This window comes from Anabrus simplex, chromosome 1, assembly GCF_040414725.1.
Source record: "Anabrus simplex isolate iqAnaSimp1 chromosome 1, ASM4041472v1, whole genome shotgun sequence".
NCBI classification, from domain to species: Eukaryota; Metazoa; Arthropoda; class Insecta; order Orthoptera; family Tettigoniidae; genus Anabrus; species Anabrus simplex.
In genome coordinates, this window is record NC_090265.1 from 438,556,924 (window position 1) to 438,577,056 (window position 20,133).

General features: G+C 43.5%; 1 protein-coding gene across 1 annotated transcript in view; it reads left to right on the forward strand.

Moving 5' to 3' along the window:
• Positions 1 to 20,133, forward strand: part of LOC136867049 (uncharacterized) — a 717,985-nt gene that overhangs the window by 662,975 nt on the left and 34,877 nt on the right. The window contains exon 8 of the mRNA XM_067144156.2: positions 13,463 to 13,687. Within this exon, the coding sequence (XP_067000257.2) occupies positions 13,463 to 13,687 (225 nt within the window). The remainder of the gene's footprint in view (positions 1 to 13,462; positions 13,688 to 20,133) is intronic.

Genomic DNA, 20,133 nt, shown 5'->3' on the forward strand with positions numbered 1-20,133 from the left:
ATGTCTTATGGCGACGATGGGACAGGATAAGTCTAGTTATGGGAAAGAAGCGGCCGTGGCCTTAATTAAGGTACAGCCCTAGCATCCGCCTGATGTGAAAATGAGAAACCACGGAAAGCTATCTTCAGGGCTGCTGGCAGTGGGGTTCGAACCCACTATCTCCCGAATGCAAGCTCACAGCTGCATGCCCCTAAGCGCACGGCCACTTGCTCGGTACTAGGACTATTACTGCAGTCAGTACTGTCCCAGGGGTTTATATAAGAGTAGTAGCTGTCTTTGTCACTAGAAAGGTAGTCACTACCCCAAATACTAGCCTCGTGTAAAGCCGCCTTAAGGCCCTTAGGTACTAGCCCAATGTAAATGGGAGGTGGGGGGCATTACGGACTAACATAGTAAGAAAGTTGCAATTCCGTCCCCGCGATGTAGGGGGCAATGCGTCCGTCTGTCACCCAGCAACCCTGGGTTCGATTCCGAGCCGGGTCAGGGATTTTTAATTGTAAATAATTAATATCTCTGGCGTGGGGACTGGGTGGACTGGGTGTTTGTGTCGTCCTTAACGTTCCTTTCCTCACATTCAACACTTTACACTTCCGCAGTTTCCAAATACACGCAGCTTCATAACATATGGTGCCAGTAGGGGCAAATGATCTTTCTAGGTCGACGCCCCAAACAAAAAGTATCTTTTTTTAAAAAAAAGGGAGTTGCATTGTAATGGGTTTCCTCATGTTTCCTGTGTTAAGTTAGGTGACTTCTTATGTATGGCGAATTTCACCTCTTCACCCCTTAACTTTTTTCTAGTATAAATTAAGTTAATAAATCTAAAATTAATGTTTCAACTATAATATAACGTTACAAATATTAATGGAAGTTCACTGAAGAAAATTATTTAATATTAACAGTTATCATCATCATAATTTTATAACCTGGGAGTGTTCGTGAAGACTTTTATAGTTAATATACAGTAAGGCTGAGTAGCTCAGGAATAGAGCACTGACCTGAGCTTAGCTTGGCAGGTTCGATCCTGGCTCAGTCTGATGGTGTTTCTAGGTGCTCAAATACCTCAACCACGTGTCAGTACATTTACTGGCACGGTAAAAGAACTCCGGCGAGACAAAATTCTACCACCTCGTCCTCTCCGGAAACCATAAAAATGCTGTTAGCGGGACGTAAAAACAATAATATTATCATTATAAATTGCAGTTTACGGATAGTTCCTTTAGGGTCTCGAAACTGGAAGACTGGAAGACTAGTAGTTGTTTCTGTATCCTTCTTTTTTTTCTACTAGATGAATATTCGGTACTCCTGAAAGATGTCACTGAGACAGTAGTCTTATTAAAAGGAGACATTGGAATGCAGTCTAACGTCACATCTCAGGACAGTCCACAATGTGTTCTATAACTGGCATCCTTGTATGCAACAAGCACAGAACACAGTTTGTGGTCTATTCAGCGAGTAAACTTGCCTAGACGGCCTTAAAGTATTCGATCGTACGCACGGTGTTACATTGCGTCAGCAAGGCCTCTCCGTGAGGAAAATTACCCATCTGGTTGGTGTGCACCATAGGCCGTAAAATCGCTATCGTATGACACAAAATGTTCCAGGCTCTTCTCGCAGTGGTCACCCGCGGTCAAAAATAGAAGCAGTTGGTCACTACCAGCGAATCTTGATTCGATGGAACTGAGAACATTCCAGAAGAAGCCAGCGTTTTGCCTTTCTGATGAAAACTGGGAAGGCTGTATCTACTCAGACAATCCAAAATTATCTCCATAGGGCCCATCTACACTCCAGAGTTCCTTGGCGAGCACCTGCACGTACAACCTACATGGAGGTGCCAGGTGGAGATGGGGGAGGGAACATTTGGGTTGGAATCCTGCATCATGGCTGATGAGTGCGGAATTTTCTGACGTCTCACAATAGTTGAAGGTGGGTGTGAGAAAGCTATGTACCTTCGGTCGAGACATATACAACATACTTGAGGTCCAGCTGGGGAACGAATCTGTCATGTTTTGGGCCGGCATTATGTATGGACGTCTGACGTCGTTCATAGTCATTAAAGGCACTATGGCAAGTGCAGAATATCAGGACTGAACCCTCCAGCTCATTGTTCGGCCTTGCTGAAATGGCGTATGGCTTTCAGTGCCGGGAGTGTCCGAGAACATGTTCGGCCCGCCAGGTGCAGGTCTTTGCATTTGACTCCAGTAGGCGACCTGCGCGTTGTAATGAGGATAAAATGATGATGAAGACGGCACATACATCCAGCCCCTGTGCTAGCGAAATTAACCAATAATGGTTAAAATTCCCGACTGTGTGGGGAATCGAACCCGGGACCCCTGTGACCAAAGGCCAGTACGTTGTACCATTTAGCCATAGATCTGAAAACATATTGTAAACAGGTTCATTCTCCCAAGGCGGCAATGCGCGCACGCACAGCTCCTACCATGTTAACATCTTTCTCTGGAAGGCCCAGATCAATGTGATAGAAAGGTCTGGGGCGTACGCTGCTATGAATCCCATTGAACATGCCTGGAGCAAGTAGTGTTGAACAGGCACTGTAAATACTTAGGAACCGACCTCTGACTCTGGATGATCTCCGAAGGGCTGCTATACGAGGGGAGAGGATAGAGCAGAACAGCCTCAACCGCTAGGTAAACAGTGATCGAAGCATACCTCAACCTACAGGGTGGAGTAACACCTAACCGCAGATTGTGATTTCCAGTTTTCGTAGACAATGTACTTTTACAAACAATGCCTTATACCTTTCGCAGGTTTGTAATCGTCTCACACTTCCTGTTGGGTCGTAAGCAACTAAATTCAGTAGAGATGATACAGGACACTCTGCGAGATATCAAGGGACTGCGATTTGAGCTCTGCCTAGCGCTATGACCTGGAGTTACTTACCCTGTTATAAGAGCGTGTGTATTAGTGAAGTGTTTGGTGTTATTTATGCGTTTGGAGTAAGTTAATATCAGTAATTGCGGTGTCATTCCTTCATATCTCCTCTCAGCTTGTGTGGAAAGATATGTGCTGTGTTTGGCAGCAATAATTATCAAGTGCAGAAGAATTTGCAGTCTTTCTTCCGTTTCCCTCATGACAAGAAAATGTAAGTCGATATTGTGTTTACATATATATTCTTCCAGTGACAAATAGATTTTATAGCACGGTACTTCCTAAGTTTCTGAGCTACGCGACCCATATTTTAACTGCCTAAAAATAAAATAGCGCATTTTATAGTGCAGCAATTAAGCGTCAATACCTATGTTTTGCTGTAGGTGTGATCTGTGGGTTTTGAAATGTCGAAGAAGTGACTTCGGTAAGGTATACAGAAAGAAGGGACGTTACGCTTGAAGAATAATTGTAAGATCTTTTCATATCATTTCCAAGTCAGTGACTTTAGAAAACCCTGACTGTATATCCAAGATTATGTTATATTCTTACTGTAATAATACGTAAATAGTCCTCAAAACATAACTATCGATAACATTTTCTTGCTTTTCTTTCTTTTATCCCTCATCTCAGATTAAAGCCATAAATGTTAATTCAATGAATAATGTATGTAAGGAATGTGCCGATCTGTTTAATGACAAGTGTCTAAACGTGATGATACAATGTTTTTAAATGAGGAAACAGAAAAATCTAACCTCAGACGTCTAGGCAGGAATTCTAAAGCAAAATAATGCAATGCATGAATGCTAGATCAATCCCTTTCACAACAATGCATATCATATCTTGACTATACTCGTATGTCAATTTCTGTCTTTAAATGATAACACGCTCAATAATTCTTCTTTCATTTATCCAGAATTTCTTCAGCTTCTTTGAACTTCACCTCTTAATAACGTAATTTATTTATCCATATCCATATATGGATTTCCATTGTTATAAGAATTAGACGCAAGTTGCCAGGTCACGCCACTACGAGCGCAGTTTGCGAGTTGTATCACATTTTACCAAGGTTAAATCTGAAAGTGTGTCCTGTACTGTATTTGAAGCAACTTAGTACCACAGCAATCCAGATGGTTCAAAACTTTCTTCGAGGTGTGTAGTTGCAAGAAAATTGAGTTACTTCAAGTCTCATAGGGGCCGATAATGGGTCATAGCTTTCCTGTAGCTTCCAACACAGTTTCTTAGTCACTCCAATTTCGGTATTTATTTATTTATTTATTTATTTATTTATTTATTTATTTATTTATTTATTTATTTATTTATTTATTTATTTATTTATTTATTTATTTGAGTAATGAGCACATAACATTACAAATAAATTAAGTACATTATAATTTACATATGACCTCCGGAGCGGTCTGGTGCATGCCTGTGAGAATGGCGTTCTACCTACAAATGATGTATATAACGTTGAAGACGACACACACACTTACTCACTTAAATCCTGGATCATAGCGTTCAATTCGGTTCATAAAACCTCCGTAGGCCTACACACGAAGGACACTTGGTAAAAAATATTAAGATTGTTTCGTGGAAAGTTACGCACACGAAACAAATATTCGCTCATATTCGTCACAGACTAGCTGCTTCAAGAGATGCTGTGTCCTTTGTGTATAAAGAGCTCTTCTTCTTTTTTTTGTGTGTGTGGAATAGAACAGGTTTGCTGACAGCCCCAATTACTATCCAAATATAAATGTACTGTACACCAGCGTTCAACTTCAATGATACAGTAGATAGCAGTGCGATTGGACCATTCAAATTGGCAGCAAGTTGCATAAGTGGAACTATCTTCATAATGTTATAAGAGATTCTCTCTGTCAGATCCCTTGTGCAGACTTCGGAAGATCGTCATTTCTAATCGTACCATTGGCAGTCCTGAATATGTATTTCTGAAGGTTCCTTCTTTTATATCAGGAAAGTACCGGGACTGTGCCTTAATTAAGGTAGCCTGTTCCTATTCCAGCGTCACGGTCATGGGTAGCATGCTAACCAGTTGGCTAGAGACTACCCATACAGTTTTCTACCACTTGGCCGGCCCCGCGGTGTAGGAGTAGAGCAGGTCCTCTCAAACGCCCAAAATCTCACGCGTGCAGATAGAGGCGCAAGAACTCCGTGCACTGTGCATCGCTGCCGCTCGGCATGGCTCGGATCAACGCTTCGTCTCTGGGCTACTCGGCTAAGCTCGGCTCAACTCGCCTATGCTCGGCTCAAGTCAGCCTGGATTTGGAGCGCTACGGAGCAAGTGGGGCAGAGGGAGACAGGCGGAGCGAGCGAGACAGGCGTGAGTAAAGAGAGAGTAAGCGCTATTGCTCCAAATCGGGGAGTGGGGGGTCTGCACTCTGGTCAACCAAGCCAAGTCGTCTCTTGCACCGTGCACAGTGCATGCACCACGCACATGCACCCTGAGAGGCCCTGGAGTAGAGTGTCTGCCTCGTACCCGGAGGCCCTGGTTTCGATTCCCAGCCAGGTCAGGGCTGGTTCGAGGTCCACTCAGCCTACGTGATTACAATTGAGGAGCTATCTGACAGTGAGAAGCCGACCCCAGTCTAGAAATCCAAGATAACGCCCCGAGGATTCGTCATGCTGACCACATGACACCTCATCTGGAGGCCCTTGTGCTGAGCACTGGTCGCTTGGTGAGCCATGGGCCATAGCCTTTCGGGGCTGTTACGCCATGGGGTTTGGTTTGAATACCACTTTGTATCAATAAAATGAATTCTACTATATATTCATGAGCTCCATGTGACTCTCCCTTGTACAACCGCCTTATACAAAGAGACAGTAACTCAAAAAGAAAAAGATACATTTCCGAGGAGTTAATTTTTCAAGAAAAATCAGTAATATAAAAAGTGGCGAGTTTAATGAACTCCCCTCTTCGGAGTTACAGGGTTAAACATCTGCAGCATTTGGCAGGATTTTCCGCGAAGGTCTACAATCTATGGTAATAGTGTAAGTCTATTGTAACATGTTCTGTGTGGATAATTATCTTTTCATACAAGTGGTGATGACACATGACATGCATGAAGTCAGCTTCATTCTTGAGAGACAGGTTGATAAAAGCATTATTTAATAATTACGCCATACTTGGATATAGCTGGTCTTATTTGTCGTTCAGCTATGTGAGCTGTATTGATGACACCATCTCGAACACCTGGTGAGTCACAAGATTCGTTCCACTGGCAATCATCCATCCTAAGGGGAGTGATGGAGATATTTGAGCATTTGCTCTGCCAAGAAGCAGTCGACTGGATAAGTGAAGACACCCTTGGGCTAACAGCCTATTATGGAACATTCCGTCAGCTCTCAGCCTCGAGAACAAATGTCGCCTATTGCTTCGCAGTTATTTATACATATCACCTGTTGATTGTCCGACTCGTTGGCTGAATGGTCAGCGCACTGGCCTTCGGTTCAGAGAGTCCCGGGTTCGATTCGCGGCCGGGTCGGCTCGACGGCTGCGTGAGTGTGGCGTATTCAGGATTAGAAATCATCCTAGGTAGGGACCTCATCTTCACAGACTTGCAGGTCGCCTAATAGGCCGTCTACGAGAAAAAGACCCGCACCAGGCCTCTCCGGAGGCCATACGCCATTATTATTAGCTGTTGATTGGTCTAGAATCCTAGCAGATATGTAAGTTATAATAGCACCAAGCAAGTGGCCGTGCGATTAGGGTGGCGCAGCTGTGCGCTTGCATTCGGAAGATAGTGGGTTCGAACCCCACTGTCGACAAACATGAAGATGGTTTTCCGTGGATTCCCAACTTCACACCAGGCAAATGTTGGGGCTGTACCTTAACTAAGGCCATGGCCGCTTGCTTCCCACTCCTAGTCTCTTCCTATCACACCGTCGCCATAAGCCCTGTCTGTGTCGGTGCGACGTAAAGCAAATTGCCAATGGCGAGGTCAAAATAGGCAAGGAATAGTATTTGAAGAAATCTTTCTTTCTGAGCTACTAATTCGAAATTGGTTGATCATTTCTCAAATTCATTGGAAGTGTACTATGCTCATTGCGTTCGTACTAGCGACTTGGCTGCGTGGTACGGAACTCGTATTGAAGAGGTGGTGCGTTCGAACGTTAGTGTCGGTAAACATACATGTTGTTTCTGTGTATTCCCAGTCTCGCCCAGATAGATGCTGAGGCTACGTCCTGAAGCCACGGCCGCTACTTTCCCAGTCCTAGACCTTTCCTATCCCAGCGTCGCCGAAAATCTATTAATTAGGTGGACAGGGGAATAAATTTTGATTTTATATGTGGCGGTTTAATGGCTACTGTGCGTGTGTTGTATATGCTGTGCCCAAGGATAAAGAAAAATCACGGAGGTAGAAGAAGAAGAAGAAGAAGATCTTAACTATATGTAATGCTAATTTCGAAAGAAAGTACCAGGATGAGTACAAAATATTCATTCATATATTTTGCAGTTCCGAGTCTAGGCAACTTGCAGCAATAATTCTATTCTTTTTACGTCCCAATAACTAATTTTGACGGTTTGGGAGACGCCGAGGTGCCGGAATTTTGTCCATCATGAGTTCTTTTTACGTGCCAGTAAATCTACCGACACGAGGCTGACGTAGCTGGGCACCTTCAAATACCACTGACTTAGCCGGGATCGAACCAGCCAAGTTGGGGTCAGAAATCCAGCGCCTCGACCGTCTGAGCTACTCAGCCCGATAACAGCTTGCCACAGATGGGACTGGTAATCTAATCATTGTTTAAAAGAAAAATAGAGCTCGGTAAACATCTCTTAAAATATCTAATCAGAATAGAATGAAATAATGGTTGTTCTACTCTTTAAAATACACTGAGTGGCCAAAAAATCATGGGAAGACAATGAATGTGATGTTAATAAAAAGTTGCTCCTCGGCGAGCCTTCAAAACGGCAGCAATACCATGAGGCATCGACTTTACGAGGTGCTGGAATCGCTCTGGAGGGATCTGGACCCATATCTTGCAATGCTACCCACAATATATTGGTCTTGTGTAGTTAGAGCGGGGTTTATGGAGCGTACACCAGCATCGACAGTATCCCATAAATGCTCGATTGGATTAAGGTCGGGAGATATGGAGGGCCAATCCATGGTTGTAACTTCACTGGAGTGTTCCTCCAACCACCTGCGTGCTACCACAGAGCGGTGACATGGCACATTGTCGTATTGAAACATGGCATCTCATCAGGATACTCTAGGCCAGATGCAGGTGGTTTGAAGGAATGTCCACATAACATGCACCTGTCAGTGCTCCCTGCAGCCGGATCATGGGACCTAATTGTGACCATGAGAACGCCGACCATGAGATCAGAACTGAGCCACATCTCACCTGGACACAACTTTGTTGACATGCAGGATCCATAGCTTCATGGGGCATAAATCACACTCCCACGCCCCCATCAGCTCGATACAACTGGAACCGGGGTTCATCGTACCATACCACACGTCGCCTCTGTTCCATGATCCATTGCCAATGTTCGCTGGCCCATGCACGTCGTTGAGCTCTGAGTCGAGGTGACAGCAAAGGGACAAGAGTTGGTCGTCAGCTGGTGAAGCCTATGCGGTGCAGTTACCTCCTAAAAATCCTGGTAGAAATGCGTTCCTGCCTCGCAAAATTCAACTGGACGGTGATCTGACTCACAGTGGCCCGTCGAGTGCCCAGTATGGTTCTGCGGAGACGACGTGATGCCCGCTCGTTAAACACCTGTGATCTTCAGTTTTAAAAATATTACTAAAATTTATTAGGACCAACCTATTCAATACAATTGAGTTCCTAAAGTTAGGATTTACATCTTATTATACTAAAATTTGAAGGGACATGTTTCGCCCGTTATAAGGGCATCATCAGCCTAAGAATACTCATTCTTAATGTTATATAATGTTATAATGTTATAGAATACTCATTCTTAATGTTATATTTTGACCAAAACAATCAGGATCCTGATTTTTATCTTTTAGGTATGAGTGTAAAAAGGCTGATGATGCCCTTATAACGGGCGAAACATGTCCCTTCAAATTTTAGTATAATAAGATGTAAGTCCTAACTTTAGAAACTCAATTGTATTGAATAGGTTGATCCTAATAAATTTTAGTAATATTTTTAAACTGATGTACATTTCAATATGGACCAGACATGACATTTGTAACATGTAACCTGTGATACACGAACAAGTCCTCACTTACTTAACTAACTTCTCACTGCTTGACCCTTACCAATCTGGTTTCAAGAAAGGACACAGCACAGCGACTGCCCTACTGAAAGTAACTGATGATATCCGACAGGCAATGGACGCTCGACAAGTGACTGTACTGGTTCTACTTGATTTTTCTAGTGCTTTTGATACTGTTGTTCCTCAACTGCTACTTTCAAAATTGGATTCATTAAATTTCAGCAAGACGGCAATAAACTTTTTCAGTTCGTACTTCAAAAATCGCCGTCAGTGTGTCAAAGTAAATAAGAGCAGATCTGAGTGGCTTAACAAACCCCTCGGTGTCCCCCAAGGGTCTGTACTTGGACCATTGCTGTTTGCAATTTACTTACACGATGTTGCCAAATCGATTACACATTGCAAGTATCATCTTTATGCTGATGATCTGCAGATCTACTACCACTCAAGAACTGATAAAATTCAGAGTGCTGTAGAAAAAGTAAATGCTGATTTAAGTCTCGTAAGTAATTTTGCATTGAGTAACAATCTCAAAATTAATCCTCTTAAAACGCAAGCAATAATCATTGGTACTTCGAAAAACTTACACGTCTTAAAACAATACGCAATTCCTCCTGTAGCACTAAACAATACCATTATTCCATTTTGTGAAACAGTTATGAATCTTGGTGTGGCTATAAGCGAAACATTGAACTGGTCGCAACATGTGATGAAAGTGTGCCAAAAGGTATATCAAAGCCTGCATCCTCTGAAGCGGTTTAAAAATATATTTCCTCGGTCCTTGAAAATAAAGCTCATTCAATCACTCTTGTTTCCAATTCTCGAATACTGTGATACAGTTTTTATTGATATCAATAACGAGCAAAGCATGAGACTGCAACGTGCCCAAAATGCATGCATCAGGTATGCATTCGACATACAACCAATCGCCCATGTATCCCCATTCTATACACAATTATCTTGGTTACGACTGAATGGCAGACGTAGACTCCACGCAACTACTTTGGTGTATCAAGTGCTTTCTGAAAACACTCCTCCTTACCTATCCACCAGATTTCGCTACCTTAGTTCCCTGCACCTGTTCAATACCCGGTCAAGATGTACGCTAGAAATTCCTGTGCATCGAACCGCAACCTACAACAGATCGTTCACGATCACCGCCACGAGCTGGTGGAATGAACTCCCCAATGACACCAGGGAAGCTAAATCTAAGACTGCCGGGCTGAGTGGCTCAGACATTCCGGCACCTCGGCGTCTCCGAAGACCGTAAAAGTAGTTAGTGGGACGTAAAGCAAATAACATTATTATTATTTAAAATCTAAGACTAAATTTAAAATCCTTTGCCAGCGTCATCTTTTAAGCACTTCCAGTCTTTCTTGAGTGTGAATGGGATGCATGAATGAGAGTGAATATGGTTGTTTATTGCAATGTGTTCCTGTGTATAATTTAGTTATACTTTACTCACCTTAGTTTAGTTAGTGATACTTTAGTTGCTTTAGTTATACTTTAGGTTGTGAAGATTTCATATGTTAAATTTTATGTAAAATATACATTGTATATACATGAAGTGGTTAAGTGTAAGAAAGGGCCGGGAGCCCTAACTTCGCCACAATAAAGACGCTTTAATAATAATAATAATAATAATAATAATAATAATAATAATAATAATAATAATAATCCTCCCGTGTGGCAGTTTACGCGGGTGGTAACATTCTCTCTGCGATATTGAAGATCCACCCTCGACACTGTTGACTTCAGAAACCCGAATTCGCGTGTAATATCTACAATGTTATGACCCATGCACCGTGCGCCGATGATCATCCCACGTTGAAAGTCGGCTAACTCGCGACAAGTTGCCTTCAGGACACTGGTGTCTGTGACAGACTTCTCTGCTACACCGCAGCTAGCCGCAACGCTCGGGGGTAATACACGGCATATTTTCCCGTGACTTTTGGCCACTCAATGTATGAAGTATAGACAAAAGAAAATAACGTGAAGGACGTGAAAGTTAATGACTCCACAGGGCTCCCAAATTTAAAACCGTCCTCGCTCTTCACTTAACCACGGATTCTCACCTTATAGGGCACGAATGGTTCGTTATGGCTTCCAGCAATTGACTTCGTTAGATTCCTTCTGCCATGGTCAATACTTATTCTCTTCTTACCTCTACAGCAGGGCCTCTCAAACGCCCAAAATCTCACGCGTGCAGATAGAGGCGCAAGAGCTCCGTGCACTGTGCATCGCTGCCGCTCGGCATGGCTGGGATCAACGCTTCGTCTCTGGGCTACTCGGCTAAGCTCGGCTCAACTCGCCTAAACTCGGCTCAAGTCAGCCCGGATTTGGAGCGCTACGGCGCAAGTGGGGCAGAGGGAGACAGGCGGAGCGAGCGAGACAGGCCTGAGGAAAGAGAGAGTAAGCGCTATTGCTTCAAATCGAGGAGTGGGGGGTCTGCACTCTGGTCAACCAAGCCAAGTCGTCTTTTGCACCGTGCACAGTGCATGCACCACGCGCATGCACCCTGAGAGGCCCTGCTCTACAGTATTCCACTTTCATTGCCTAGGACGTCCTCTTTTCACTATTTTCATGGTCCTTACCTTTCTTTGCAGGATTAAAATTCTTCCTTTCTTCGTTGTGTGACTTGTTGAAATATAAATCACCTCACCTATACTACCTGTCTGAACTGAACTAAAATCGGAAATTGGAAAACTGGAACAGAGAACGGTTTATTAAAAATATCGAGTAATTTAGACAGCAACAACACTCTCATGTCAAAAAGTAGACGTAGACCTACTGGATGATAGGTGCTTATATTTCAGTTTTGAACTGTAACTCGTCCTCAGTATATTCATTGGTATCAGAAGTCATTCTCATTCCACCAACAGCCAACACGAGTGATACCAACCTGTTAGCACCTGTTAGCCACTTCTAAATTATAGTATTTTGAAAATCCACAGCCTGTTTCAAGTCATTCGACCGGGTCAGGGATGGAATGAATGAAGCCCCTATCTAGCAGCGAGGAAAGGAACTGTACCGGTTGTCGAAGCCTGTCGCATTCCTCTGGGGCAATGATTAATGAATGACAGATGAAATGAAATGATGTTGGAGAGTGTTGCTGGAATGAAATATGACAGAGAAAACCGGAGTAGCCGGAGAAAAACCTGTCCCGCCTCCGCTTTGTCCAGCACAAATCTCACATGGAGCGACCGGGATTTGAACCGCGGAACCCAGCGGTGAGAGGCCGGCGCGCTGCCGCCTGAGCCACGAAGGATATAGTATTTTACGGCACAATAACAATTATATTAAATAAAAATACTTTGATAATTTCTTTCCCGTACATGACAACAGAGACATTAAACATCCTCCTTGGCAGGGTCCAATCAGGACTTGACGTCACGTTCACACACACACATTTTTACTCCTGTTTTCGATGTTTGGGACGTTCATATTTATTAGCATCACAATGGTGTTTCAGTTCAATTTATTTGGTCTTGCGGGGCTTTCATTATCTTCTTCGTTCGATTCCATCTAAATTAACTCTTTACGCTGAACAACTCGCATGTGTATCCACAATACGATTAAAGTACTGCAACTGGTCTCGACAATGAAAATTATAGTAACTGGAAGCAGGTGTTCGTTATTATTTATTTACTTTCCACAATTATGGGCTGTCGCATTAGACAAAGTGTAATATGTAATATATGTAATATATATGTAATAATATGAAACATCACAATTTAAAATCACAATAACACTGTCATTGTTGAGAAGGGAATTCTCGGCTTTGTTTCAGACAACTCTACTCTAACAACTTGCACAGCAATGCCCTTGATGAAATGAAATTGCATATGGCTTTCAGTGACGGGATGTGTCCGAGGACTTCCGCTCGCCAAGTGCAGGTATATTGATTTGACTCCCGTAGGCGACCTGCGCGTCGTGATGAGGATGAAATGATGATGAAGACGACACATACACGCAGCCCCCGTGCCAGGGGAATTAACTAATTATGGTTAAAAGTCCCGACCCTGCCGGGAATAGAACCCGGGATCCCTGTGACCAAAGGCCAGCACGCTAACCATTTAGCCATGGAGCCGGACAATACCCTTGATGAAAAGTGCTGAGAATAATATGTCTATTTTAATTGTTACATTACTTTAATTTGAACAGAGAAATATAAAACAACCTTTTCATACTTCTACGTAGATCGAGTAGGTGCAATGATATCCTTATAATAATAGGCAAATTTAGTATTTTTTGCGTGCCATAATAGGAGTATATCGGTATATGGTACAATCTGTTAAATTATGATACGGTTGGTATACTGGCCAGCACCCTAGTCAGAGAACATCCTCAGTGTGTTGTGTCTTGTTGCAGGTGTTTAGCACCATCCCACATCCGGACTACGACGCCGACACTGTGGACAATGATGTGGCGCTCCTCAAGCTACCAGTGGCTGTTCGTCCAGACCGTTACCGAGGCGTAGCGTGTTTGCCCAAATCACGGCAGGCTCTCCCGACCAACCAGCTGTGTACCATCATCGGCTGGGGCAAGCGCCGGAGTTCAGACGCCTTCGGAACTGACATACTGCACGAGGCACAGGTAACAAGTCCTGTAATAACAGTAATTGTCAGCCAAGCCGAACTACTTAGCATAAGCACAATGGCAAATACAAATTTGTAACTATGATTATGTTCATGCCTTGTTGACGTTTACACTCCATGTGTTCGCGTTATAACACCCTGAATAATGAGACTACATGTAAGGAGAAAAACACTGTATTCCTGATGATCATCAGAAGTCCTATAAAATTATTATTGAATACATCATTTGTTACGGATTGAATTTTTAAATTCCAAAAGTTTAAACACCTCCTTCCTCTCCACCCCCCTCCCTCCCGACCACCTTCAGCACTGGAAATTCTTTATTTACTGGGAACATAAAACAATCCTCTCCCTGGCCTTTTCCCTAATACTTGGTGACGGCACTACAGTACCGGTCAAAAGTTTAGGACCACATTAAAAATCATGAATTCCATCTAGAACCTAAAATTTTGCTACCAGACCTCTGTATTTATCCCCTGAGCTCTCACATCTAATATGATATACGTCGCCTGATTTCAGTGAGTTACGCCAAATACTGTATAAGTTATACATTTTTAACTGTTGGAAATTTACATCAGAAAGTCAACATTTTTTGAAATGATGCGCTATATACTCTAATTGGTTTCGAGTATCACCACCAAGATTCTATTTTATAGACTTAGCAATAGTTGGGGGCATTATAGTATAAATATAAAAATTCAAAAAAAAAATGTGGCATCTATTTTTGTGGGTTTATTTTTTTTGAACCAGCGTTAAAACGATCATTTTTTTCTTGTTCTTGTCATAGGTCTCAGTGTGAGCTATCAGAATCAGAACTGTGTTTTTGGATGCCATCCGCAGAGTGCAAATGAAATTATCAGGGCAGATAAAGTTTAACGCTGATAGCTCGTCCTGAGACCTTGGGCCATGCATGACAAAGGCAAAGACAAATCAACCATTTCGGCCCTGGTTCGAAAAAATAAAATACGCAAAAAGAAAACGGTGCCGCATATTTTCGGACTTTTTATATTTATACTAAAATGGCCCCCACCTGTTGCTAAGTCTACAAAAAATCTTGTTGCTGATACTTGCAACCAATTAGAGTATACGGTACATTATATTACTAATATTTTTTTTATTTTTTGGTGTGACCGTGCAAGAGTTAAAAATGTATAACGTTTATAGTAGTTGGAATAACTCACTGAAATCAGGCGACATATATCCTATTAAATGTAAGAGCTCAGAAAGAAAATTACAGAGGTCTAGTGACACAATTAAAGGTTCTAGATAACATTTCGTGATTTCTTTATGTGGTGCTAAACTTTTGACCGGTACTGTGCGTGTGGATTACGCCCAGTTTTACGGCCGGATACCTTTCTTGGTGCCAATCCTATGTGGAGGGATGTATTCACGATTGCATCTCTCTGTGATGGTTAGTAGTGCGGTACTTTGTATGTAAATGAAGTTGTGTATTAATACGAGCGGGGATCAAATATAAACGGTATTTTATTTTTTAAATTCATTTATTGAAAAACACAAGGCAATTACAATTTATTTTTCCACATAGTTTCCTGCTTTGTAAATGCATTTGTCCCAGCGTATGGGCAGCTTTTTATACCCTCATCGTAAAGAGAACAGAGTCGTGTCACAAGCCAGTTGCGCACGAAGTCTTCACACTCGCGTCGTCTTCAAATCGTAGTCCTCCTAGAGCTCCTTTAAGCGGTCCGAACAAATAGAAATCGCAGGACGATAAGTCCAGGCTGTAAGGAGGATGATCAAACCTTGCTGTAAGCCTCTGACAGACCTCCAATCGTCTCAACTTCAGGCGAGGGACCCATCTGGAACACACTTTACGGAACTGTAGGTCGTTTGTGGTGATTGCTTGACAGCTCCCGAACTGATTCCGGCTTGTTCTGCAATTTCTGATACTGTCGCCTGTCGATCGTCGTCAATAATGTATTGAACCGCACGAATGTTTTCGTCTGTAATGCTGGTCCGAAGACGGCGATCATGGGCGTTAAAAGCATCGCAGAAGCACAGGGCCAGTTCTACCAACTGTTGATGTTCAGGATCAAAAATTTCCCGTTTATATTTGATCGACCTTAGTACAACACAGACACCCAGTCTCCGAACTACAATAAGCAGGCACGGTTAAAATCCCCGCCCGGCCAAGAATCGAAGCCAGAGCTCTCTGAACCGAAAGTAAATAAGTTCATTTCTTACATTCAAAGTAACACTTTCCACCAAACATAACAGCATAATAATAATAATAATAATAATAATAATAATAATAATAATAATAATAATAATAATAATAATAATAGCACTCCAAACACTTCTGTATTTGAGTGCCAAATATTCTTGTCAATGTCCAGTGAGTATATATCTGCTCTACAGATATAACAAAACATTCTTGCTCACATTAGCTTCTAACTGAGTGCAATAGAAAAATGCACCGACTCTTGGTACCGATCGTCAAGAAAACAATACAGACACGCTCCACAGTTAGCGTTAGTAGTAGTAGCAGCAGTAGTAGTAGTAAGAAAACAATCAGAATACTATTAAACAGCATATCAGTCACCAGTCTTAAGAATGAGCCCGACGAAATTCTGCATACGCCACTGAGCTCATATACTGTATGTTAATTGTGAATACTGAGAGATTTGCCACTTGTGAGTCCCAAGCAATACGGTTGAAGAGTCATCATGCTGACCACGTGACATCGCAAAATCTGTAAGTCATCTAGTTGAGGAGGATACCAGTTGTCTTAGCAGGAAAGGGCTGTGAGTGTCAAGCATATTTTGTTTTGTTATGAGATATGACAGTGGTAGTGGAGAATATTGTTTTAAAGGGCAAAAGGACTGCATTTTCAGCACCTTTTAACATTAACCGTAGGAGAAACAGGAAAAGAATAATAGAGATATTTGCTAAAGAAAGAGAAGGACAATGAAAAGCTTGAAAAGGAAAGATTCCTAGGCTTCGATAACCTAATACCATCGCGGGTGGAAGAGTTTACTAAAGACAAAAAATATCAAAAAATGAGAGAGAAGAGAGACACAAGTTAAGGCAGAGCTAGATTGTATAGTCTCCACCCTACACCTAAGTTCGGAGGCACTGGGTGGCGGTTAATTTATTGCAACCATCTACCGTGTCGTGTGTCTGGCACCTTAACTGAATGGTCACCGTAGTAGCTTCGGTTCAGATACCGTGGGTTCGTTTCCGCACCTTATCGGGGATTTTAATCATAAATGGTTTGAGTGATCAGCAATGAGACGTTCGGTCCAGAGGGTCCTGGGATCGATTCCCGGCCGGGCCGCGGATTTTAACTTTATTCGGTTAATTACTCTAGCTCGGGGACTGGGTGTTTGTGTTCGTCCCAACACACTTCTCTCCATATACACTGACTGACAGAGCAAATGCAACACCAAGAAGGAGTGGTTCGAAAGGGATGAAAGTTGGGGAAAAAACAGAGACGGCACGGACGAATAATTGATGTTTATTTCAAACCGATATGCAGGTTACACAATGCGCACGGCATCGACTCAGTAGGATGTAGGACCACCGCGAGCGGCGATGCACGCAGAAACACGTCGAGGTACAGAGTCAATAAGAGTGCGGATGGTGTCCTGAGGGATGGTTCTCCATTCTCTGTCAACCATTTGCCACAGTTGGTCGTCCGTACGAGGCTGGGGCAGAGTTTGCAAACGGCGTCCAATGAGATCCCACACGTGTTCGATTGGTGAGAGATCCGGAGAGTACGCTGGCCACGGAAGCATCTGTACACCTCGTAGAGCCTGTTGGGAGATGCGAGCAGTGTGTGGGCGGGCATTATCCTGCTGAAACAGAGCATTGGGCAGCCCCTGAAGGTACGGGAGTGCCACCGGCCGCAGCACATGCTGCACGTAGCGGTGGGCATTTAACGTGCCTTGAATACGCACTAGAGGTGACGTGGAATCATACGCAATAGCGCCCCAAACCATGATGCCGCGTTGTCTAGCGGTAGGGCGCTCCACAGTTACTGCCGGATTTGACCTTTCTCCACGCCGACGCCACACTCATCTGCGGTGACTATCACTGACAGAACAGAAGCGTGACTCATCGGAGAACACGACGTTCCGCCATTCCCTCATCCAAGTCGCTCTAGCCCGGCACCATGCCAGGCGTGCACGTCTATGCTGTGGAGTCAATGGTAGTCTTCTGAGCGGACGCCGGGAGTGCAGGCCTCCTTCAACCAATCGACGGGAAATTGTTCTGGTCGATATTGGAACATGCTGAAGAATGGCGGTTGACGTGGCGTGCGGGGCTGCCACCGCTTGGCGGCAGATGCGCCGATCCTCGCGTGCTGACGTCACTCGGGCTGCGCCTGGACCCCTCGCACGTGCCACATGTCCCTGCGCCAACCATCTTCGCCACAGGCGCTGCACCGTGGACACATCCCTATGGGTATCGGCTGCGATTTGACGAAGCGACCAACCTGCCCTTCTCAGCCCGATCACCATACCCCTCGTAAAGTCGTCTGTCTGCTGGAAATGCCTCCGTTGACGGCGGCCTGGCATTCTTAGCTATACACGTGTCCTGTGGCACACGACAACACGTTCTACAATGACTGTCGGCTGAGAAATCACGGTACGAAGTGGGCCATTCGCCAACGCCGTGTCCCATTTATCGTTCGCTACGTGCGCAGCACAGCGGCGCATTTCACATCATGAGCATACCTCAGTGACGTCAGTCTACCCTGCAATTGGCATAAAGTTCTGACCACTCCTTCTTGGTGTTGCATTTGCTCTGTCAGTCAGTGTATGTACACACAATGCATCACACTATCAAACGCCACAGAAACACGAAATGCATCCGTATAGGTTTGGCGTCAGGAAAAGCATCCGGCTATAAAATGAGGCCAATCCACGTCAAGTGCCGACCCCAATACATTGGAAAAAGGGCAAGAAGAAAACAAGAAGTGGTTGATTCCCTTGGCTCGGGGAATGGGTGTTTGAGTTATCCCCATCATCCCTGGAACTCACACACCATACACAACACTGTCTTCCACTGCAGCAACATGCAGTTTTCCATGCACGACAGATGCCACCCATCACGGTCTGCCCTACAAGGGCTACACTAGGCTAGCAATAGCCACAAGAAATTATCATTATTGTGTCGCGTCAACGAGTGTAATAAACAATAACACTAGGTACGAAGCACATCCTCACACAGTGCGTAATTCAGAATTGACATAAACCATCAGTGCCATCTATGACACGTTGTACTGTACTTCTCGCATTCAAAATATCTTACACTGTAAAAATCCCTGACCTGGCTGGAAATCGAATACGGGACCTCCGGGTAAGAAATAGCCTAATTACCCCAAAATCGCTGGTTCGGCCATATTAAACCTACTCACTATCTGCGAGTATTCGATAAAGTTCCAAAATTTCAAAGAATTTTATTCCATTTAAAGAGTCTAAGATTGTCACTAAGTTGCTATTCCATTATTTATATGTTTTTGCGAAAGACTACTTCTGGCATTTTCCTTTTTCAACCTCTCTTGATCTCCCCCTCCATTCCAAGAATTTAAAAAATTGAGGGTTTATGTGTCTCTGCGGTATATGCTTACTAGCAATTGTCATCCGTTCATCTTGTTGATGACTTTTTCTGGACGAAGAATTTTAGTCAAAAGACAATAGTTACATTCATGTCTCGATCTTAACTTTCCTTTTTTAACTCAGGTAAGAAAAAATTTCATCTGCTCACTGGAAAACTAGAATAGTGACTGGACTGAGAATTATTTCATACTTGGAGAGAGGACCCAAGGACGTAAATGACAGATCATGAATACTGTAAATAGCGAGTCAATTAACTTTGTAGACCTAGGAAAAAGAGAGGCAGTGACTGTACTTAGAAAAAGGTGCGATTCCCGTAGAGCGAACAAAATAGTTACTTGAAGGCAAGACAGACTAGGCCGATAGAAATACGCTAATTGCTTAAGTCGCACTGACACAGATAGGTCTTATGGCGACGATGGGATAGGGAAGGCCTAGGGGTGGGTAGGAAGCAGCCGTGGCCTCAATTAAGGTACAGCCCCAGCATTTGCCTGGTGTGGAAATGGGAAACCACGGAAAACCATCTTCAGGGCTGCCAACAGTGGGATTCGAACTCGCTATCTCCCGGATGCAAGCTAACAGCTGTGGGAGCCTAACCGCACGGCCAGCTCGCCCAGTGATAGAAATACGACGATGTGTCGTAAGGATACAGCAGAGGGTTCATTTACAAATCCAAAAAGGTTGATATCGTTACCATAGTCATGGGAACTCCAGTGTTACGTGGAATCCAAAAAACAGGGATGTAATTTTTCATTTCAAAATTCCTACGTGCATAAATCGGAATTCCAATCTTCCTTGACGAGAAGACATTCACTCTGCTATCGCGAACCCTTCAGTATAAGAAGATTCGAACTGTTGTCGTATTGGT